General features: G+C 37.1%; 1 protein-coding gene across 1 annotated transcript in view; it reads left to right on the top strand.

The window, feature by feature from the left end:
- The first annotated feature begins 273 nt into the window (after window positions 1-273).
- Window positions 274-24,419, top strand: part of PCDH15 (protocadherin related 15) — a 1,035,697-nt gene continuing 1,011,551 nt past the window's right edge. The window contains exon 1 of the mRNA XM_036735025.1: window positions 274-373. Within this exon, the coding sequence (XP_036590920.1) occupies window positions 283-373 (91 nt within the window). The 5' untranslated portion in view covers window positions 274-282. The remainder of the gene's footprint in view (window positions 374-24,419) is intronic.

Below are 24,419 nucleotides of genomic sequence, written 5' to 3'. Positions count from 1 at the left end.
TATCCTACTAACTGACCAGATTGAAAATTAAATAACAGATAGGAAGTGTTTCCTTAGAGGATGGCCATTGGCAAATTCTTATTGATCAAGAATTCCAGGACACTAATCAAGTATTTTTTTTTCTTATAATGGATCAAGTGGTGCACATAATTAACGGTGACACCATTTGCAGTGTCTAGGCAGTGACAGTTGTGTTTACCTGGAACTGATTAATGAACATGTCAAACCTTTCCTCCTCTTTCTTTTTATTTCAGGCCTGTCTTGAGTGAAATCTGACAGAAGATGTTACACCAGTTTTCTCTCTGCAAATGGTTGCCTTTAGGGATTATTCTTGGCACTCTCTTCCCATTTGGCTCTGGCCAGCATGAGGATGGTAAGTCTGTTTTCAGTCTGACCTTTAAAGTTAGCCAGAATTCATGTTATTAAATAAAAAGTAGGCCACAACACAGAAATGAATAATGCTAATTTTGTAGTTCACTTAAAAGGTTAGTGGCTCTATGCCATACCATAGCCTTAATTAAAGGAATCTTGTAACAATAGCAGAAGATGCACATGGTTTCTTAATAAGGAGGAGAGTCTGGTCAAAATCCAGCTCAGAGGAAATATTCAAATATTTGCAGTTTCTCACTAAGTAATAAAGGTAATATAAAATTTCGAACTTCAGCAAAATATAAAGTTCTATTTATTTAGATTTGGAAGAACTTTGTACGTGCTAAGATACCAGGAAGGTGTTATGTCTTTTTGTGTTACGTCTCTTTAAAAAACATCCTTCTTTTTCTAAGAGTCGTGATATTAGGTTGTGATGGACATAGTTATGGAAAGTCAAATTTTAAAATGATATGGGTAAATTCTTAGTCACATGACAAGGATGAGGCATTTCAGGTAAAAAGTCCAAGTGTTCCATTGGTATTTTCACAACATTAGAAAAAAGCAAAGAAAACTTCCAAGTACTTTGGTGGACCTTGAGTGGACAGAATTATGGGATGATATAAGATTTACATGGAATGGCTGGGCAAGGATGGGTTACAATATCTATTAGTGGAGGGGCCATAATTGGTGGGATTCCAGATACACGTGAGGATTGATTGATGTAACTAGACTTCATTGTGTTTTTCACCTTTCATTTTACCTGTGCCAGTAGGTCAAGAACTGGGTGGCAAGTAGATGATACAATGGATGGAGTATTATACTTGGATTCAGGAAAAGAAGTTTAAATCATGCGTCAAACATTTACTAGCTGGGGAGCCCTAACCATTTCTCTTCCTTCATGCTTAGTTTTCCCAACTGTGAAATGAGGAAGTTGATATTGATGGCCTCTAAGTAAGGTCCCTTTGAACTCTGAGAACCTATAACCCATTTGTAAGTCTGAAAACCCCCTTTAATGATGAGGATCTTAAAGGTCTTGAATTTTCAGTCTGAGAAAATTAAGTAATATGTCTAGATGTTAAGTAATTTCTCCAGTTTTATACAGCTAGCAATCTTTAGATCTAGGATTCAAATCTAGCTATCCTATTCCAAGTCCAACATTCCATCTGTTCTATCATGGTGTCTTTACTTACATCCTTGTGGGGAAAAGTGTAGAAAACTTTGAAAGGTTTTCTGTGCTATAAGATATGATGAAAATGAGTCAGAAAGCTAAGGGATAAGGAAAACTGTCTGAAATTGGGCTTTCTTTTTTAGTACCTGATGGTTAGGTGAAACAGTAACTGGTTATTTATTCACTAAAGTGGTTATTTAGTAATTACATTAATTCTTTTAACCTCCTAGAGATTTTTAGTTCTTTGCATGGTATCATGCTAACAGAACTAAATATGGTATTAGAAGAACTCTGTTTGAATCCGGTTTCCAGCACTTTGTAACCGTGCAGGATTGAACATCTTCATTTTTCTATTAATGCTTCAGTCTTCCCATCTCTAAAATGGCAACAGTAATGCTTTCACAATCTACCTTATACAGAGGTTCATTTAAAAAAAGTGTTTTCCAAATCTCAAAGGGCAATAGAAATCCGAGGCAATGGTAGGATAGAGTTGTTGTTGTTCAGTGGTTTTCAGTTGTGTCTGACTCTCTGTGACCCCATTTGGGGTTTTCTTGGCAAAGATACTGGAATGGTTTGCCATTTCCTTCTCCAGCTCACTTCACACAGCCAGTAAGTGTCTCAGACTGGATTTGAGCTCAGGAAGTCTTGCTGACTTCAGGCCTGGTGCTCTATCCACTGCACATTGTAATAGGTACAATAGCCCTAATACTTACAGCTTATGATCAGGTAGTGGTAATAAGGAAAGAGGTGAGAAGTCATTTGAAAAGTCATCTTACATTTTTTTTTCACCAATACTGATAGTTAAGAATCTGACAATTTTGTCCTATGAGACAAATATGTTTTGGACATAATATGTCAACATTTCATTAAAGGTGGAAATATAAATATTTTACAAAATATATTTTCTTAGAAGACTTTTCATTCCTCAAGGATATTTGGGATCAAATGTTTGAGGCTGGACAGAATCCAGAAAGATATCTAGTTCAAACCCCACATTGTATAGATGAGGAAATGAGACCTGGAGAGGGAACTTGTCCTCAACTATAGGAGCCAATATTTGAACCCAGATCCCCAATTCCAAATGTAGTACTCTTTCCCTGGACCTGCACTATATATAATCCGAGGCTCATTTGTTATGTTTCCCTTCCCACTGTTTCTATGGATTCTTTTAATATTCAGACAGTGTAAGCAAACAACATCCCCTTTCCTTCCTTGTATAGAAACACTGTGACTTTCACCTATGCCATGTTGTTATCTTGAGGCTGCCAGAGGCATGAGGAATGGAACTTGCTAGTACCTTTGCACAGTTAAGTTGATTGATCTCTACACAGATGGAATGATTTGCTTCCATCCAAAGCATGATTTCCAGCCCCTGCCCATGACACAGGCCTTGTCCTCTGTAGGTTTGAGAATGCAGCCTCTCCAGAGTCAGATAGATAATAACAGAATGGAAACTAATTTTATAAAGTAATCCCCTCCATAGTCCGGATGATTAGTGAACAATTTAGTCTAAATGAAGCTTAATCAAGGGATTTAGAACTTGGATGAATCATTGAGATCACAAGATTTAGGGCTAGCATAGATTGTAGAATTTTCATGGAATTGGTCATATGGTTTGGATCTGAAGGAAATCTCAGAGTTCATCCAGTTCAGCTGCCCTTGTTTTACAGAAGAGGAAACTGAGATCCATAGAGGAGAAGTGATTTATACAGAGCACCGCAGGGACTAAGTAGATGAACACAGGTCAGCTGACTCCAAATTCAATATTCCATATATTGAGGTTGAATTTTTTTAAAAAGTCTATCTGTATCTATCTGGCTGTCTATTTACCTGTCTATGTTTGATGATAGGTAGTCAGACAGACATGCACACATATAAGTGTATGTGTGTATTTATATATATATATATGTGTGTATATACACACACTATATATACATGTAAATATATACCAGATGGTCTGCCTATCTACATGACTATCATTGATCCGTCTATCTATCTATCTATCTATCTATCTATCTATCTATCTATCTATCATCTCTGAATGTCTCTCCCTATTTTACCTATTAATTTATCATGTATCTATATGTTTATCTCATCTCCCTATCTATGATTCTATGTATCTATGTATTTATGTATGTAAGTATGTATGTATGTATGTATCTATCTGCGTTTCAGATGGAGTACTACAAAATATATATCATCAGAAGGTTTGGAGACACGCACTTTCAATCGCTGCTCATGGAGTGACTGAATTCTGTGTGTCTCTTGAGCTCAGAATTTCCGAATTGTAGGGAACTGAGCCTGGCTCTAAGGTGATAAACCTCCAAGAGCAGGGGTACCCACCAGGCTTTCAAAGAAGGGGCAAACCAGTCCAGATCGGAAGTAGAGTAGGTCATTATTTATTAGGGTTCAAGAAAAGTTATAAATGTAAATCTGTCAGCTTCCTTCGTAGCTGGCTGGTCTTAGGCAAATGACTTGACCTGCCAGAGCTCTTTCCTCAGTTGTACTGTAGGCATAGGGTAATGTTTGCCCAACCTAATTCCCAGGGGGTTTCAAAAAGGAAACTGTTTTAAACCTTAAACAGATTTATACAGGCAAGCTATTAAGGTAATATTGTTGATACTAAAAACAAATGAAGGCTGAAACAGGCATCTGTTAATGGAGCTTTAAGAATGCTAATTGAGAAAAGAGAAACAGTAAATTCAGTTTAATTAATTTTACAAAGTTTTCAAAATGCCTACTCTGTGCCAGACAGTGGAAAAAAAATAAAGGCCAAAATTAAAAAGAGCCTACTCTCAAGTGGCTTACATTCAACCTAAGAATATACCAACAGGTACAGATAAATGCATACCAGAAAACTTGAGTAAAGGGGGAGAGGTTACTTTAGATGGCTCTTGAGCTGAGCTTTGTAGGAAATTAAGGGATCTGCTGTGTGGAGTTGAGGAACAATTATGTTCCAAACTCTGGCAATAGCCTGGGCAAAGCCATAAAATCCGAAGATGAAATGCTGAACTCAGGATGAGTCATTCAGTTTTCCTGAAATCCATAGATCAGTCATTGAATAAACATTTATTTAGTGCTAAATGAGCCAGGCACTGTACTAGTTATGGGGATACAACTATAAAAGTGACACAGTCCCAGTCAGGGGATTACTAGATCCAACTGATTGCTAGAGCCAATTGTTAAATTTTTAGTGTGAGCATTTAAATCTCAGAAAATCAGTAAGAGCTACAAACCAGGGCTAATTTATTATTACTTTTTCATTGTCCAGACTTGAGAAAGTCATGGAGAAAATGTCATCAATTCAGATTAGAGTTCAAAATGTATCCTGCATTTTTATTCTGGAAGCCATTAGTGAAATATTTATTAGCAGACTCATTGCCCTCAAGGAGTTTATATTATATTCAATGAACAGAGAGTGATTGGAGAGGCATAGTACAGAATTTGTAGAAATGTAGGCTAGATTGCTTTAAATGGCAAGTTGAGGGTTTTGTCTTTTTTTCTTAGGACCAATAGGGATCTCTTGAGCAGTGTTTTCAAGGCCACATGGAATATTGGTTAGATAGAGAAGTCTTAAGAGCAAGTAGTCCAATGAGGTTTGATTTTCTCTCCCTTGCATTCTGACGCAATGAATCACAGAAATGAGGTCATTCTTCACTCTTGGGGAGAGTCATGATGCCTGAGCTTTCTTTATTTCATCTCTCTCCCGTTTGGGCATCCCATGAACTCATGTTCTCACTTGTTCTCTATTTATCGGCACTGGATCTGTTATGTCCTGGTAATAGATACTGCCAGGTGGAAATTCTCTCTGCCAATGTAGAGCTGTACATACTCTGCAATCTCTAGGTTTACACAAATGAGAGAGATTGAGTGTTTGCCAAATATTACACAGCCCGTAGGCATTAATCTGGACTTATGTCTAGCGCTTGCTCTCTACTACACCACAGTGCCATGTATGTGGATGTATGTATATGTGAAGATTTTATATATATGTTTATTATGTATGCATGTGTATATGTGGGTAGATAGTACAAGTCTGTGTATATATGGATATATTTTGTATATGTGTGTATGTGAATGTGTGTGTGTTTGCATGTATGTGTATGTTTATCTGTCTGCTCCATTGGGATATTGGTGTGGGATATGAATGTGAAATTACAGAGAAGGATAATTAACAAAGGGGTACTTTGTGTTGCTAATGTGATTCTGTATATCTTTGTTCCCTTTCTGAATCTGTGGACTAGGCAGTCGTACATTCATTAATGACAATTTTCCATGACATGTTGAATGAGAAGACAAAATGGAGCAGGGTTCCCCTCTATTGGTGACTGCAAAGAATTACCCCCCCCATCTAATTCAGCAAAGTTCCAACCAATCCCTTCTCTACTTCTTGCCCCACCCCCAACACCATATACACACTCCCAAAGTCAGCAAGGTTTGATTGTGCCCCTGCTCAGTGTGTTATTCACCTTTATCCTCCTCAAGCATCTTTCGTCAAATTTAGTCCTTTGTTAGATGGGACTTTGTCCCTCTACAATTGGAGCTTATGGCCAGCTAATGGTTTGCTAACCTGGGCAAACTTTCTGTATGTCAACTCTTGCTGAAACAGGCATCAGAAACTCCCTATATGTATTTATTTAACTGCCATCTGTCTATCTATCTATCTATCTATCTATCTATCTATCTATCTATCTATCTACCTATCTATCTCTTTCTCAATTAAAAGCTCTGGGGTTTCTCTCAACCCTGCCTGTGTCAATGGGAAAATTGCTTCAGTAGCTCAGTGGCATTGTAGAGTCAGTTAATGAGATCATTCAAAGGCCATCTGCCCACACTGGCACGCCGGGGCAAAGGATCCAAGGAGGAATGTGCACTTGACAGATGGGAGTTTGCTGCTGAACAGGATCTAAAAGTTAACCCCCAGTCTCCTTTGTATTGATTGTTCTTGTAATTTCATTGGCCTTCTTAAGGGGAAGGACTAGAACAGAAACAAGGGCTAAGGAAGTGTCAAAGCATAGCAGATCCCACTGAAGTTGAATGCTAGGTGATTTTCAAATGGATCCTTTTAGCTTTCATTGTGTTTGCTATTTCTGCTCAGAGGAATCTGTTAACACTACCACCTGACCCTTCTTCTCAAACCCTGACTTTGCTAGGCTCTTTTCCCTCCTCTTCTTACATGCCAACAGTGACTCCTATTTCCTATTGGATCTAGTGCAAGCAGGGAGAACCTGGGGCTTCGAGGCCACACACTGCCTTCTGGTCCCTGGCTAAGGCCTTTTGACTGAGTCTAAGTTTTACAGAACAAATCTCTTCATTAAGGGTATTTTTTTTTGAAGTTTGGATTCAAAGGGCTGCACTTGAGGACCTAGAGGGTCACATGTGGCTTTGAAGACCCAGATTGCCCATCCCTAAATTCTAATCCATGCTCTGGAGAAACCATCAATTTAGTTCTAATCAATAGCTATGTATTAAACTCCTGTGTTAAATGTCATGCTAGATCCTGGGGATATGACAAAAAGAAAATCCATATAACCCTATACTCTCAAGGTTCAGTTGGAGGAGAGAGGACTGACCATATGCAAATACGCTTGAAAACAAGGTAGAATAAGGTGGAGATTAGCTTCGGAGCTCTAGGAAAATTGAAAGTGAGAGACATGGAATGACTAGCAATGGTTTTGTGGATGAAGTAATGCTAGGCTTTGGAGAAACCTTGGGATTCTGATAGGAGTGAGTGACTTCTAGACATGGATTATAGCATTTGACAAAACAAGGGTGTGAAAATGGAATGTTATCTATAAGGAAAAATAACAAGTCACGTATGATTGGCTGGACATCATCTGAAGGTGGCCAAAATCTGAACAAAAGGCAGATTGTGAAATGCTGTATTATTTGGAGATTTTTACTAGCTTTTTTATTTCTTTTTATGTTACTCAGATATGGTAAACATTAAATGGGAAGCAGAGAAATTTGTATAGGTACTAAAACACACTGAAAATTCTGGAGAAAAGGAAGAACAAGGTCAAAACTCTCTTGGGAGATTATTTTTACAGTTCTGTGAAGAATAAAGTGTCAAGGGAAGAAATTGAGATCAAGGAGCCAACCGGAGGACATTGAAGGTGTCCAAGTGTAGGCCTATACAGAGCTTGGATTGGGTATGCTGGTGTACTCTGGGTGGGTTGTTACCATTGTCAGTCCTCTGAGGAGCACCTTTGAGCACACACAGTGCATGCCAGGCAAATGTGTCCAGGTAAGAAATGGTGAGGGCTTGAGATAAGGTGGGAGAAGACAGGATGGTTACATGAGATCGCCTTTAGGTATAACTGGCAATACTTTCATTCAGATGAACAATTTTACAGATACTTGTTGAGCATCTTTTCTATTCACAGCACTGATCAGCACTGACTGACTGAGGATGTGAATGGGGAGAGAAGAGACATAAATCAAAGTGTGGTTGTGCCTGGGAAGGAAGAGCCCCAAGAAGGGCCAGGACCTAGGGCAGAAAATAGCAGCTTAGAGTTGAGAGAATCTTGGGTTTAAATAGTTATATTTAATATTTATATTGGGCTCTGATACTAGTCTTCTGAATGAGGAAAGTGATTAAACCTCTCTGAACATCCCTGCTTTCTTTCCTAAAATAAATATAATCATAATAGTAAAGGCATCTTGGAGAAAGAGAGCAGGCCTCAATTTCAGGAAGTCCTGGGTTCAACTCTTGCTTCTGATACATACTGGCTGTCTGACCTCACAATGTTTATTTATATGAATTTAACTTCATAGTACCATAGGCAAATCCCTAAACTATAAATTTCTTTTAAAAATTACTGATGATGGCAGAGTAAGCAGTAAGTCACTCTCATTCTCCATTACTGACTTTGAAAAACCAAGAAAATACCACCCCAGGAAAAATCCTGGAATAGTGGAGTCAGCACTGGAAAAAGGCAAGCACCATGAAGAAGCAAAGTAGAAAAGCAAAGACCACAGAATCTTTTTTACGGAGACAGTGAAGATCAAAATCCAAATTCAGAAGAGGACAGCATCGGCACTATACCCATATGTGAAACCTTAAAAGGGAACATGAACTGGTCTAAAGCCCAAAAAGCATTCTTGGAAGAGTTCAAGGAGGACTTCAAAAGCCAAATTACAGAGGTAAAAGAAAAAATGACCAATTCTTTAAAAAATACAATAAACAAAATGGAAAAAAATCACTGGTGAGTACAAATCTTTAAAAACTAAATTTGGCGAAATGAATAAGGACGTACAGAATCTAATGGGAGAATATACCTCCTCAAAAAGTAAAATTGGCCAAATGGAAAGGGGGATACAGAAGTTAACCAAAGAAAACAATTTGTTAAAAATTAGAATTTTGAAAGTGAAAGCTAGAGATGCTATGAAACATGAAGAATCAGTCAAACAAAATCAAAAGAATGAAAAAAATAGAAACATTTTTTTTTTCCTGGAAAAAGTAAAGCTTCAAAAAACCTTGGGATTCTGATAGGAGTGCACAAATTCTAGACATGGGTTATAGCATTTGACAAAGCAAGGGTGTGAAAAATGGAATGTTATCTATAAGGAACAATAAAAAGTCACACATGACTGGACAACATTATAGTCAATTTGCAGAATTATAGGTCAAGGAGAAAAAACTGTAAGCAGCCAGAAAGAAACAATTCAGATATCATGGAACTAAAGTCAGAATCACACAGCTTCTACACTAAAAGGTCACAGGGCTTAGAATATGATATTCTGTAAGGCAAAGAAGCTTGGATTACAACCAAAGATCAACTACCCAGCAAAATTGAGCATAATCTTTCAGGCAAGGAGATAGACATTCAGTGAAATAGGGGACTTCCATACCTTCCTGATGAAAAGACCAGAGTTCAACAGAAAATTTGATCTTCAAATACAAGACTCAAGAAAGGCTAAAAATGTAAATAGGAAGGAAAAATAAAACAAAAGAAAATATGTTATTCAAGAAGAGCAAACTGTTTACATTCCTATATGGGAAGCTGATATTTGTAAATCTTGACTTTTGTATCTTTATTCTGACATTTAAAAGGGATATGCATAAGCAGAGGGTGTGGATATGAATTAATTAATGTGATGATAAAAATCTTAATCAATGGATGAAAAGGGATTGTAATGGGAGAAGAGGGAAGAAGGAGGCAGAAAAGGGTAAACTACCTCACATGAAGAGGCATAAAAATATATTACAGTAGAGGGAAAGGAGGGAGGGAGATGAGCATTGCTTGAACTTCGCTCATATCAGCTTTGGTTCAAGGAGGGAATAACATACTCAGCTAGGCCTAGAAATTTAACATGCCTTAAGGGCAGTAGGAGGGAAAAGGGGAAAGAGGAAAGAAAAGGGAGGGTGTGGTTAGAAAGGAGGAAAGAAGTACTAATGGTAAAGGGAAAGAAAAGGGAAAGGGCTAAAAGAAGGGAGGGATAATTGAGGGAGGCTATGGTCAAAAACAAAACTTTTTTGAGGAGGGAAAAGGAGATGGGAGAAATAAAAGCATAAGTGGATGGGGGTATAGAATGGAGAGTAAGACACAGATAGTAATTATAACTGTCAATGCGAATGAGATGAACTCTCCCATAAAGCAGAAGTGGATAGCAGAATGGATTAAAAACCTTAATTCCTCAATATATTATTTATGAGAAATACCTTTGAAACAAGGGGATACAAACAGGGTAAAGGTAAAAGGCTGGAGTAGAATATATTATGCTTCAGCAAAAGTTAAAAAAAAAAAAAACAGGGGTAGTAATCCTAATCTCAGACAAAGCAAAAGCATAAATAAATCTAATTAAAAGAGATAAGGAAGGAAATTATATCCTGCTAAAAGGAACCATAGAGATTGAAGTAATATCATTACTAAACACATATGCACCAAGTGGTACAGCATCCAACTTCTCAACAAATTAAGAGAGTTACAGGAAGCAATAGTTAGCAACACTATACTAGTGGGGGAACTCAACCTCCCCCTCTATGAATTACATAAATCTAACCTCAAAATAAAAAAAAAAAACAAGAAAGAAGTAAAGGAGGTGAATTGAACTGCAAAAGTTAGATATGGTAAACCTCTGGAGAAAATTGAATGGGGATGGAAAGAAATATACATTTTTCTCAGTGGTACATGGCACCTACACAAAAACTGACCATGTAATCAGGCATAAAAACCTCACAATCCAATGCAGAAAGGCAGAAATAGTAAATGCATCCTTTCCATATCAGGACACAATAAAAATTACATGTAATAAGGGGCCATGGAAAGATAGATTAAAATTAGTTGGAAACTATATAATCCTAAAGAAGGAGTGCAACAAACAATAAATCATAAAAATAATAATTTCATCTAGAAGAATGAAAATAATAAGACAACATGCCAAAACTTATGGGAGGTAATGAAATATCTTTTTGGGGACGTTTTATATTTCTGAATGCTTACGTGAATAAAATAGAGAAAGAGGAGATAAATGAATGGGCATGCAACTGAAAAAGTTGAAAAAGAAGAAAAAAATCTTCAATTAAATACCAAATTAGAAATACTGGAGACTCAAGGAGAGATTAATAAAATTAAAATTAATAAAACTACTGAACTAATAAATAAAACTAAGATGTGGTTTTATGAAAAAAATTGATAAACCTTTGGTTAATTTGATTTTAAAAAAGAAGAAAACCAAATTAACAGTATCAAAAATTAAAAGGATGAACTCAATACCAATAAAGAGGAAATTAAAACAATAATTAGGAACTATTTTGCCCAACTATATACCAACAAATTTGACAATCTTAGTGAAATGGAAGAATATTTACAAAATTATGAACTGCCAAGATTAACAGAAGAGAAAGTAAAATACTTAATGACCCCATTTCAGAAAAATAAATTGAACAAGGCATCAATGAACTCCCTAGGAAAATCTCCAGGGACAGATGGATTTACAAGTAAATTCTATCAAACATTAAAAGAACTATTAATTCCCATACTATATATTTGGGAAAACAGGTGAAGAAGGAGTCCTACCAAATTCTTTTATGATACAAATATGGTAAATTGGGAAGCATCAAAACATAGAAAGAAAATTATAGACCAATTTCCCTAATGAAAATAGATGCAAAAATTTTAAATAAAATATTAGCAAAAAGATTACAACAACTTATCATGAGAATAATACACTATCATAGAGTATGATTTCTACCAGGGATACAGGGCTGATACAATAGAAAACTATCAGCATTATTTATCATATCAAAAACAAAACTAACAGAAAACATATGATTATCTTAATAAATGCAGAAAAAAAACTTTGACAAAATACTGCAACTATTCCTATTAAAAACACTACAGAGTATAAGAATAAATGAAGCCTTCCCTAAAATTTATAAGTATCATCTACCTAAAACCAACAGGAACCATTATATGTAATGGGGATAAGTTAGAAGCATTTCCAGTAAGATTGGGAGTGAAACAAAAATGTCCATTATCACCACTGTTTTTCGTTACTAGAAATGTTAGTTTTAACAATAAGAGAATAAAAGGAAATCGAAGGAATTAGAATAGCAAAGAAGAAACTAAGCTATCACTCTGAAGATGATATGATGGCATACTTAGAGTAGCAAGTAAAGACAATACTTGAAATAATAAGCAATTTTAGGAAAGTTGCAGGAAATAAAATAAACGCACATAAATCATCAGCATTTCTATATATTATTAACAAAGCCCAATAGCAAGAGATAAAAAAGAGAAATCCCATTTAAAGTTACTCAGACCTTATAAAATATTTGGGAGTCTACCTGCCAAAACAAACCCAGCAACTATATAAATACAATTACAAAACACTTTTCCCACAAATAAAGTCAGATCTAAATAATTGGAAAAACATCAGCTCCTCATGAGTAGGCTGAGCTAATAAGATAAAAATGACAATTCTACCTAAATTAATTTACTTATTCAATGCAAAACCAAACTGCCAAAAATATTTTATAGAGCTAGAAAAAATAACAAAATTAATCTACAAGAACAAAAAGGTCCAGACTATCAAGGGAGTGAATGAAAAGAAATTCTTGAGAAATTGTCCTAGCCAAAACAGATCTTAAATTGTATTATAAAGCAACAATCATCAAAACTACTTGTTACTGGCTAAGAAATACAGTGGTAGATCAGGGGATTAGGTTTGGTACACAAAACACAGTAGTCAATGACTACAGTAACCTACAGTTTGATAAACCCAAAGACCCTGGCTTCTGGGAAAAGAACTCACTATGGCCAACATGGCATTTAGAAAGCAGGGACTTGCATGAGATCCCCATCAGGTCCCTCCAAAAACCTATAAAAAATGACTGAACAAATTCTAGAACTGCAGAACCCGCAAAATAGCAGACGGAAGCAAGGATCCAGCCCAGGACAGCCTGGATGGTTGCTGGATGAGGTCTATCGTGCACAGAGATGAGGGGAGCGGAGCTCAGCATGAGTGATGGAAGGACCAACCAGACCAGGAGCTGGGCAGAACAAGCCCTAGCACCCTGAATCAGTGAGCTGTGGCTGTCACCAGACTTCTCAACCCAGAAACATCAAAGACAACAGAGAAGGTTAGTGGGAAAAGCTGCAGGGGAGAGAGTGAAAAGAGTTCAAGGTTCAGCCACTGCCCTGGCAGTAGCAGGGGGAGGTGAAGCTACAGAACTACAGCTGCAGTTGCTTCCAGCCCCAGGCCCACCTGGTGGGAGGAATTAAGTGGCAAATCAGAGCAGGAAGGCAGAGCCTGCTTAAGATTTTCATCAGGTCCAGGTTGGTGGTTCTTGGGGAAGGAGAAGTGTTGGTTATGGCAGAGCTGGCTGTATAGAAATAGCTCTGAAATCAATGGTGCATCCCCTCAAGCTTGGAACAAAGTACTCTTTGCTCTACAAGTAGTCATACCCTGATGAAAAACTCAAGGGTCACGTAAGTTGGCTGGGAACATGGCCAGGCAGAGAAAACGAACTCAGATTCAGTATCAGACTTTGGAATCTTTCTTTGGTGACAAAGAAGACCAAAACATACAGCCAGAAGAAGTCAACAAAGTCAAAGAGCCTACATCAAAAGCCTCCAAGAAAAACATGAACTGGTCTCAGGCCATGGAAGAACTCAAAAAGGATTTGGAAAAGCAAGTTAGAGAAGTAGAGGAAAAATTGGGATGACAAATGAGAGTGATGCAAGAAAAACATGAAAAATGAGTCAATGACTTGCTAAAGGAGACCCAAAAAAATACTGAAAAAAATATTGAAGAAAACAGCATCTTAAAAAATAGACTAACTCAAATGGCAAAAGAGCTCCAAAGAGCCAATGAGGAGAAGAATGCCTTGAAAGGCAGAATTACCCTAATAGAAAAGTAGGTCCAAAAGCCCACTGAAGAAAATACTACCTTAAAAATTAAATTGGAGCAAGTGGAAACTAGTGACTTCATGAGAAATCAAGATATTATAAAACAGAATCAAAGGAATGAAAAAATGGAAGACAATGTGAAATATCTCATTGGAAAAAGCACTGACCTAGAAAATAGATCCAGGAGAGATAATTCAAAAATTATTGGACTACCTGAAAGCCATGATCAAAAAAGGAGCCTAGACATCATCTTTCAAGAAATTGTCAAGGAGAACTGCCCTGATATTCTAGAGCCAGAGGGGAAATAGAAATTGAAAGAATCCACAGATTGCCTCCTTAAAAAGATCCCAAAAAGAAAACTTCTAGGAATATTGTCACCAAATTCCAGAGCCCCCAGGTCAAGGAGAAAATACTGCAAGCAGCCAGAAAGAAACAATTTGAGTATTGTGGAAAAACAATCAGGATAATGTAGGATCTAGCAGCTTCCACATTAAGTGACCGAAGGGCTTGGAATACGATATTCCAGAGGTCAGTGGAACTAGGAATAAAACCAAGAATCACCTACCCTGGAAAACTGAGCATCATGCTCCAAGGCAAAATATGGATTTTCAATAAAATAGAGGACTTTCAAGCTTTCTCAGTGAAAAGACCAGAGCTGAACAGAAAATTTGAATTTCAAACACAAGAATCAAGAGAAGCATGAAAAGGTAAACAAGAAAGAGAAATCATAAGAGACTTACTAAAGTGGAACTGTTTTGTTTACATTCCTACATGGAAAGATGATGTGTATGACTCATGAGATCTCAGTATAAGGGTAGCTGAAGGGAATATACATATAAATATATATGTGTGTGTATATGTGTATATATATATATATATACATATGTGTGTGTCTATGTATGTACATATGTAGGTGTGTGTGTGTGTGTGTATATATGTATGTATATATATATATATATATATATATATATATATATATATATATATATATATATATATATAGACAGAGGGCACAGGGTGAGTTGAATATGAAGGGATGGTAAAATCAAATTAAGGGATAAGAGAGGAATATATTGATAGAGGGAGAAAGGGAAAGATAGAATGGGGTAAATTATCTCACGTAAAAGTGGCAAGATGTCTAGGAAGGGAAGAGGGGGCAGGTGAGGAGGAATGAGTAAATCTTGCTCTCATCAGATTTGACCTGAGGAGGGAATACCATACACACTCAATTGGGTATCTCACCCCACAGGAAAGAAGGAGAAAAAAGATAAAAAAGGGGGGATGATAGAAGGAAGGGCAGACAGGGGGAGGAGGTAATCAAAAACAAACATTTTCAAAAAGGGACAGGGTCAAGGGAGAAAATTCAATAAAGATGGATAGGTTAGGAAGGAGCAAAACATAGTTAATCTTTCACAACATGAGTATTGTGGAAGGGTTTTACATAATGATACGCATGTGGCCTATGTTGAATTGCTTGCCTTCTTAGGGAGGATGGGCGGGGAGGGAAGAGGGGAGAGAATTTGGAACTCAAATTTTTTAAACAGAGGTTCAAAAACAAAAAAAAAAGTTTTTGCATGCAACTAGGAAATAAGATACTGTGTTGGTAAGAAAAATGGGCTCCTTAGCACTTAGTTCAACAAGTGCCCTTGAAGAGTTTGGCTTTTGTTTGTTTTGAGTAATTCGGTGTATTCATTGAGTCTTACTAAGTGCTAAGCCCCAGGCTCTAACCCCTATTAGGTGTTAAGCTAACCTATGTGGGTGCAAATTGGTAACTAAGGTGGGGCCCAAGGTGGGGCTAACTCAGGGGATGGCCTACTTTTACATATGAGTTTGAGTGATACGTTTGGGATATCAGAGGCTATTAGAACACGTGGGTTTAAGTTGCCTCTTTGTGAGGATTCTAGGTCATGTGGGTGAGTTTCATGTGTGACTCACCCCTGACGCTGAAAAAGATATAAAACCAGAGGTTGGCCTTCTCTTCTTTGCAACAAGGCCAGCCCTTGTTCTGAGCTCCTGGGCTGAACCTAGATGTTGCTAACTATGAATTGTATTGGGTCTGTCTGTTAATGTTTGTAATTTGTTTGTACTTTGCTCTGAAGTTCAGTGTGCTGGTCTTTTCCCCTGAACTAAGTGAATGGTATTTATATGCTGAATTAAAGTAAGCTTGTCACCCCCTTTAACCTTGCTTTCCTTATTAAAGTAGATCAAAAATATCTGTGCTTTTGCAGCGTGCTGGCAGCTTTATGGTGCTGGCTTTTGGTGGATCTTACACCCCCACAGCAGCTACTAGCCAGATTGTTGAAACAGATACACAGGCAATGGGGCGTAGAAATTTATCTTGCCCTACAAGAGAAGAAGGGAAAGGGGGATGTGGGGTGACAGATGGGAGGGCTGACTGGGGAACAGGGCAACCAGAATATATGCCATCTTGGAGTGGGCGGGAGGGTAGAAATGGGAAGAAAATTCATAATTCAAACTCTTGTGAGAACCAATGCTGAAAACTAAATATATTAAATAAATTAAATAAAGTTTGCAAAAAAAAAAAAGGAAAGAACTCACTATTTTACAAAAACTGCTGGGAAAACTGGAATAGACTATGGCAGAAACTGGTCTTAAACCAACATCTTACACCATATTTCAAAATAAAGTCAAAATGGGTACATGGTTTAGAAATAAAGGCTGATGCTATAAGCAAATTAGGAGAGCAAAGAATAGCTTACCTGTCAGATTTATGGAGAATGGAGGAATTTATGACCACACAAAAATTAGAGAACATTTTTAAATGCAAAGTAGATAATTTTTTTATTACATTAAATTGAAAATATTTTGCACAAACTCCACCAAGGCAACCACGATTAGGAGGGAAACAGAAAACTGGAAAATAATTTTTCCAACCAATGTCTCTGATAAAGGCCTCATTTCTAAAATATATAGAAAACTGAGTCAAATTTATAAGCATACAAGTTATTCCCCAATTGATAAATACGAACAGGCAGTTTTCAGGGGAAAAAAAAAAAAAAGTATCTACAGTCATACGAACAAATGTTCTAAATCATTTTTGATTAGAGAAATGAAAATCAAAACAACTCCTGGGTACCACATCACACCTATCAGATTGGCTAACATGACAAGACAGGGAAATTACGAATACTTGAGAAGATTTGGGAAAATTGGAAAACTAATGCATTGCTGGTGGAATTGTGAACTGATCCAACCATTCTGCAGAGTAATTTGGAACTATCCCAAAAGGGCTACAAAAATGTGCATACCTTTTTATATTATGAAGGCAGAATTCATGAGTGGAAGGCTGTCACTCTTGGTGGCTTGCTGATGTGGAGACTCCGGACAGCTGTAGCTAAGATCCTTCCAGCTTGTAAACTGGGTGTTAGGACTTTGTTAAACTCTGGTAACTATGAATTGGGATTTGAATCAGACAAGGTGTAATTTGTTTGTATTTGCTCTGAAATTCAGGGTGTTGGTTTTTTCCCCTGAACTAAGTGAATGGTATTTATATGCTGAATTAAAGTAAGCTTGTTAACCCCTTAATGTTGCTTTCCTTAGTAAAGCAGATCAAAAGAACTTGGGCTTTTGCAGTGTTCTGTGAGCTGGTTGTTGTTGATTTTACACGCCCCACAGCAGCTGCCAGCCAGATTGTTGAAACACTTTTTGCCCAGCAAAATGGCATCTAGGGCTGTATCCCAAAGATATCATACAAATGCCAAGGGGACAAGTATGTATAAAAATATTTTAGCAGCTCTTTTTGTGATGGCCAAGAGCTAGAAATTGAGGGGATGTCCATCAATTGGGGAATGGATGAACAAGTTTTGAATATGAATGTAATGGGATACAATTATGCTATAAGAAATGGTGAAAATCCTAGAAAGACTTATATGAACCGATGCTGAGTGAAGTGAGCAGAAACAGGAGAACATTGTACATGGTAACAGCCACATTGTGCAATGACTGATTTTGATCGACTTAGCTCTTCTCAGCAATGCAAGGACCTAAAACAACTCCAAAAGTCTTATGATGTTGAGGTTTAAAATTTTGAGGGTTTTAGGGGCTTAGAGGTGCTTGGGACCCCAAAATACTGACATGTCATGCCAGGTCCTGCCAAATGAATTCAACACAAGCCTTCTTACAGCCAAAGAAAAACAAAGTTTATTAAAGATTCTCCATATTGGGTAGACTCTTAAGAAATCTCACTATTTATGACACTTGCATTGACAAGTGGGCCAGAACAATCTTAGGTAGATTGAGTCTCAGCTAGATTGAATCTGAGCACTTCCATGAAGGCAAGATAAAACATATACAGAAAGATTGTGGGAGGGATCTAGGTTGGTCAAGTAATCTGGGGTGATGGGAGGTGGGGTTTAGGGAGGATGTTGATGGGACTGAGGTGACTGCGGGATTGGGGTGAGGTCAAACTCCAGGAATGCGATTAATGGTGGGAAATAGCTGAAGGGTACCTGGAGATGACAGGCAATGGAGGGCTAGGCTCTTCTTGGTGAATATCAAGCCACTGGACCCAGATGGTTCTGGGGAAGAAAGTGAGGCTGGTGACCTTACACAGGCCTCCCTCACTCAAATCAAAGTCAACTGCAAGTCATGTCATCATTTCCCTGATGTAATGGTCCTCTTAGGGAAGGAAGAACAAACATAACAAGAACAACTACAAGGCTAGTTTAAAGGTAACAGATTTGGGTATAGATATTTTGATAGGATCAAGGGTGAGAAGTGGCAGGAGGGCTAGACTAGGTTATTTGGACATTAATGGCCAGCTCCAGTGGGATCATCCACGGGGATTGCCAGAGAATGTACCCCATCATTGATGGAAAATGTTATCCATATCCAGACAAAGAAATATGGAGCCTGAATGCAGATAAAAGCATACTATTCGCTTTTTTTTGTTTTTTTTCCTCTTTGTTCCCCTCATATGTTCTTATTCTTCTATACAATACCACTAATGTGAAAATATGTTCAATAAGAATGTAAATGTAGAGCCTATATCATGTTGCATACTGTCTTGTGGAGGGGGGAGAGGAGAAAGGGGGAGAAAATTTAAAACTTATGGAAATGAATGTTGAAATTAAGAATAAATTAATTTGTAAGTAAATAAAATAAAATAAAACTAAAATAATATTGACATAAACAAGTGGGAAAGGACCTATTTGTACAAATATTTATAGCAGCTCTTTTTGTAGTGGCTAAGATTGGAAAGTGAAGGGATGCCCATCAATTGGGGAATGGATAAACAAGATATGCATGTGATTGTAGTGGAATATTATTTTTCTATAAGAAATGACAAGCAGGATAATTTTGGAAAAATCTGAAGACTTAAGTGAACTGATGCAAAGTGAAGTGAGCAGAACCAGAGAACATTCTACATAGTAACAGCCATATTATATGAGGAAAAACTATGAATGACAGTTATTCTCAGCAATACAATGATCAAGGACAAGCTGAAAGGGCTCATGATGAAGCAAACTATCTGCCTCCATAGAAATATCTGAAGTTGTTGGAATACAGACTGAAGCTTGCTGTTTTAACTTTCTTTCATTCTTTTTCTTTTATCTGAGTCTTCTTGCACAAAATGAGGAATATGGGAATATTTTAAATGATTGCACATCTGTAACCTACTTGTGATTGCGTACCATCTCAGGGAAGGGAGGGAGGGATAAAACTTGCAACTTAAAACAGAAAAAAATGTTAAAAACTGTTTTAATATGTAATTGGAGGGAAACAATATATATCAAACTAAAAAATTTATTTCATTAAATATTTCCCAATTGACATGTAAAAATTAATAATCGCTATTTTTTGTTGTTTTCTGTTTCAAATTCCCTTCCTCCCGCCTTAAGAAGGCAAGCAATTTGATTTCAATTATACATGTGATGGCATACAACATATATTTCTATGTGAGCCATGTTGTATAAGAAAACACAAACAAAACAAAACAATAAAAACAGTTTTTAAAAAGCAGGCTTCAATCTGCCTTCAGAGTTCATCGGTTGTTTGCAGCTGGGTAGTATTTTTCATGGTGGATTCTTTAAAATTATCACACATCACTGTATTGATCAGAGTTGCTAAATTTTTCACAGTTGATCATCCTTACGGTACTGCTGTTACTGTGGCCAATGTTCTGGTTTAAAACTATAAATTTCAGACAAAGTGCTTACCAGCTTGGTAGAGGGAGTTTTCTCTCCTAGAATTTCCCTACAGCAAGGAAATGATGGGTACACACCCAATTCTTCATCCTTGTATTAATTATCTTGGAGACTCTGGGGAGCTGTTAAGATAGCAGATAAAAGCATTTAGTAAACCTTGAAGCATTATATCAATGTCACTTACATGCTCCTTAAATCAGTATTTGGGGAACAAGACAGGTTCTTTCTGAGGTTAAAGTTACTGTTTGTTCTCATCAGATGTCTCTCTAGAGTCATTGTTATAGTTCTCATTGTTAGAGCAAAACAGCCCAGTGTGTGGTGCCCCACTAATTTTTAATCATCAGTCGCTGCCCTGGGGGCTGCCTACACTTCCAGTTAACTGACAGAACTGCCTGAAATGTGTGTCCTTGCATCCACTGAGGCTAGAGTGGCTGGATTCTCATCAAGATGCCCTACAATCCCCAGGGCTGGGCAATCTCTTAGGTTCTCAGAGAAGGCTGTTTAGCCAGTCAGATTTTATGAAGAACCTTTACTCAGCAGAGCTGGAATCCTGATGGGAATTGTCCAGAGAGAGAGGAGAGAGCTTCTGCTTGAGAGGTAGAAGGAGAAATGTTATTCCAGTTGCCTATGTCTAGGCTTCAATATATCTGGCCTGTTCCATAGAGACAAGCCAGTTCTAACTACTAGATACTAAAATGAACATGACCTGAAATCACCCTGTACATTCTTAATGTATACATTCAACAAACATAACACGTATTGCCTATCTGAGAAACCTGCACTCAGTGTATGAAATACTGTAACTAACAGAGGGAAATGTGAAAAATCAGAAAGATGATATGTACTCTGGGCTGCTTTAGGAACTAGGGGTGAGACTAAGAAAATGACATGTGAAATAACTAGAAGAGAGCCAATGGTGTAGGAATGTCATTTTATTAATCACATTTTAATAACTGACATTTCTATAGAGGCAGGACCGCTCAGTGGATTGTGCCAGGCTTGCATTAAGAAAAAAAAAAATTTGGGTCCAATCCCATCTCAGACTTGGACTAGCTCTGTGACCTGGGGGAATTTCTGTATTTTGTTTGTAGCTATACAATTACACTTCTCCATCATTAGAATGTAAACTCCTTAGAGGTTATTTTTCTGTGCATCCCCAGAGCCTAGAATAAAAGAAGTATTTCCTAAGTATTTGTTGATTGATCAAGCAGTGTGTGGAGGTCCCAAATTGGAAGGAGCTGTCCCAGCTGAATGGGTTAACTCTCCCTCCTTCAGTGTTTCAAAGTATTTGGTATTAGGCCTGCCTGCTGGGCACAGTTTATGAGCAAAAAATGGAGGATTATTCTGGGGATGGATGGATAAGTGTAATCTTGTTAGATATGGCTTTGATCAATTGCCTTTGAGTTCCCTTCTAGCTCTCTGAGACTGTAATTCTAAGTTTACCCATAAGGCATTTTCACATTTTAAAATTCGACATAAAACATATTTATAGCAATTACCAATTTCAGGTGAGTTTTCTGAATGTCTCATGTGTTCAATTATATCAGTCTGTCCTTTACAAGGGTGCCTCTCTTTGAAATGTCCATAGATCAACTAGGTGGTACAATGGACAGTGCATCGGAATTGAATTCAAATCTTGTTTTTAGCACTTAGTAACTTTGTGACTTTGGGGAAGTCTCTTAATTTCTCTCAGGTTCAGTTTCCCTATGTGTAAAATGAAGATAATAATGGTACCTACCCCATAGCGTTGTTGAGAAAATCAAATAAGATAACAGCAAATTCCTATAGAAATACTAGAAATTATTCTCTCTCTTCCCCTAACTTTTATTCCTCTCTCATTTACATCATCTGTCTCAGTCTTCCTATTATCCATGTCCTTGTTTGTTATCTCTTGGTTTTTCTCTGTATTCTTTGGACTCTGTTTTTCTTACCAAATTGGGAGTCTGTCACTCTGTTCTTCATTCCTCTCACTCTCTTTGCCCATATGGCTCTTCTTTTCTTTCCTCTCCCTCTTTTTTCTCTCTTCTTTATTTGTCCTCTTCACATTTTCAGATCCTCTCCTTTTAGATCCTTGATCTCCCAATCTTTTCCTGTTTGTTTAAATGTTTCATAACTTAACAGGCTGGTTCTAGGTTAGTTCTATGGTTGCTTTTCTTTCCATCCCATCTACTTCTTTCTTCTGCCTAGTTATAACTCTTCAGGTTGGTAAAAATGATCTATTCTCATTCTCTAAAGCTATTAGCTCGGATGTAGGTTGGCACCTTCAAAAAAAACTAAAACACACATGTCAATAATATCAGAATGTTGTTATTTAATAAAATTCTTTGAAAGATTCTGAATAAGATATCTTAATTCTCATCTAAGATCTTCTTTTCAATGTCCCATCCCAATGTAGAATTTACCCTGAGTCTGCAAGTATCTGCTATTATAGCACAAACCTGGCGAGTTCTCCCATTTGGAAAGGCTTCAAGTAAAGATTTGGCATGAGACCATGGGCACCTTTTTCCCAGGAACGAGCTGAATAAATTACAGGATTCAGAGGTGGAAATCTTTATCTAGTTCAACAGCCTCCTTCATTTTTGGTGACCTTCATCACCAGACAGATGGTCAATGTGTGAGAGATTTTTTTTTTCCTGACGTCAAGTTCCTTCAAAGACTGTGTCCTCAGACCTGGAGACTGACGTGCAACAGCAAAAGGAAGGAACGTGTTGGTGAAATAATTAAAGATTCTCAGAATATTGAAGCATGGGCAGTCACTTAACCTCTGCCACCCTTTCTTTCCTCATCTATAAAACGGAGATAATGATGTCACCTAGCACAAAGGGTTGTGAGGTTCAAAGAAGAATGATATGTGTACAAATAATTTTGTGTACATATGTGTTGGTTTTAGAAAACCTAAAGTGCTATATAAATGTGAAATATTTTTATACTACCTTAGATATTTGCTATATGTAGGATTCTGGATAGGTCACCTAACCTAACTTGTTTTAGAAAAATGGGAATAGTAAATGCACTCACTTCAAAATGCACTTGAGGTCAAGGTAAGTTGATTATACACCCACATTTATCTAGATATATGCATATTTATGTGTGTATATACTTACGTATGTACATTCATGTGTGCATACAAATATATGTGTGTATATATATGTGTGTGTGTGTGTGTTTGTGTTTGTATATATTTATATATACTTAGATATAATTTTATATATATATATATATACACAATAAAAAATTGAAAAACAAAGTGCTATATAAATCTGTCATATATATGTAATACTTCTTTGACTTTGGGGAGGTAACAACCTCTCCAAGCCTCAGTTTACTCATCTGTAAAATAAGGATAATAATATCTATGTTACCTTCTTCTTCAGAGTTTTACGAGACATGCATATATCACATAACCTAAGTTTGAGCTCTGTTGTTAATCACATTGTCTCTTTATGGGCAATTAACTTGATTTTCTTCCTCATGGTGGATAGATTTGCGTACGTTTCTTCTCAGTATAGTTCTATTATTTCTAGGACTTAAATTCACTCGAGTTTCCCTTATCAACTTATGTTTATTAAGTTCCAGAAACTCAAAAGATAGTTGGCAAATGCAAAGTCTAGAAGATTCCCCAGTGAGTATGAATGATTCTCTAGTGGCTTCCATCCAGTGGCATCCAGATGAGATAAAACCTTTCATTGTGAACCCAAAGAATTATCCACATTGATGTTAGCTTTTAAGTTTTAAAAGGACTACAAATATCACATTGTGTTTTATAACTATCACATGAGCAAAGAGATGTCAATATTATTAACATCATTTTAAAGGTGAAGAAATGAGGTGCAAGATGGGTTGTGACTTGCCCAGGGTCACACAGATGGTACATATCTGAAACAGAACAATAACAGCTTACATACATATAGTGCTTTAAGTTTTGCAAAATGTTTAACACACATTAGCTCATTTGATCCTCACAAAAACCCTGTGAGTTTAAGTGGGAATATTATTCCCATTTTATAGATGCAGCTGAAAAAAATAAATGCTGTAATTTGCTCAGGATCTAAATCTGGCAGTAATGATCGGGGTGGGAATTTAACTCCATTCTTCCTGAAGACAAGTACAGCTTTCTAGCCAAGTCGCCAAGGTGCCCATTCCAACCAGAGCTTCCTAACTCTGTGTCCAGTACTCTAGCCATCCTTCCTCTCCCCCAACACACATACTAACACACTGTGCCCAGTGGCACTAAAGTCAATCAGTTCGTACATCTTGGGGTACCACCCATTGGCTCTTTCTCTAAGTGTCAGAAATGTTTTAGAAGGCATTTGACAAGCACCTTTAAAGACATGTCTATAAACAGTATAAAAGATGTAC

The sequence above is a fragment of the Trichosurus vulpecula genome, chromosome 8, assembly GCF_011100635.1.
Source record: "Trichosurus vulpecula isolate mTriVul1 chromosome 8, mTriVul1.pri, whole genome shotgun sequence".
Lineage (NCBI taxonomy): Eukaryota > Metazoa > Chordata > Mammalia > Diprotodontia > Phalangeridae > Trichosurus > Trichosurus vulpecula.
Note: the sequence above shows the minus strand (reverse complement) of the source record. Positions and strands in the feature narration are given on the sequence as shown.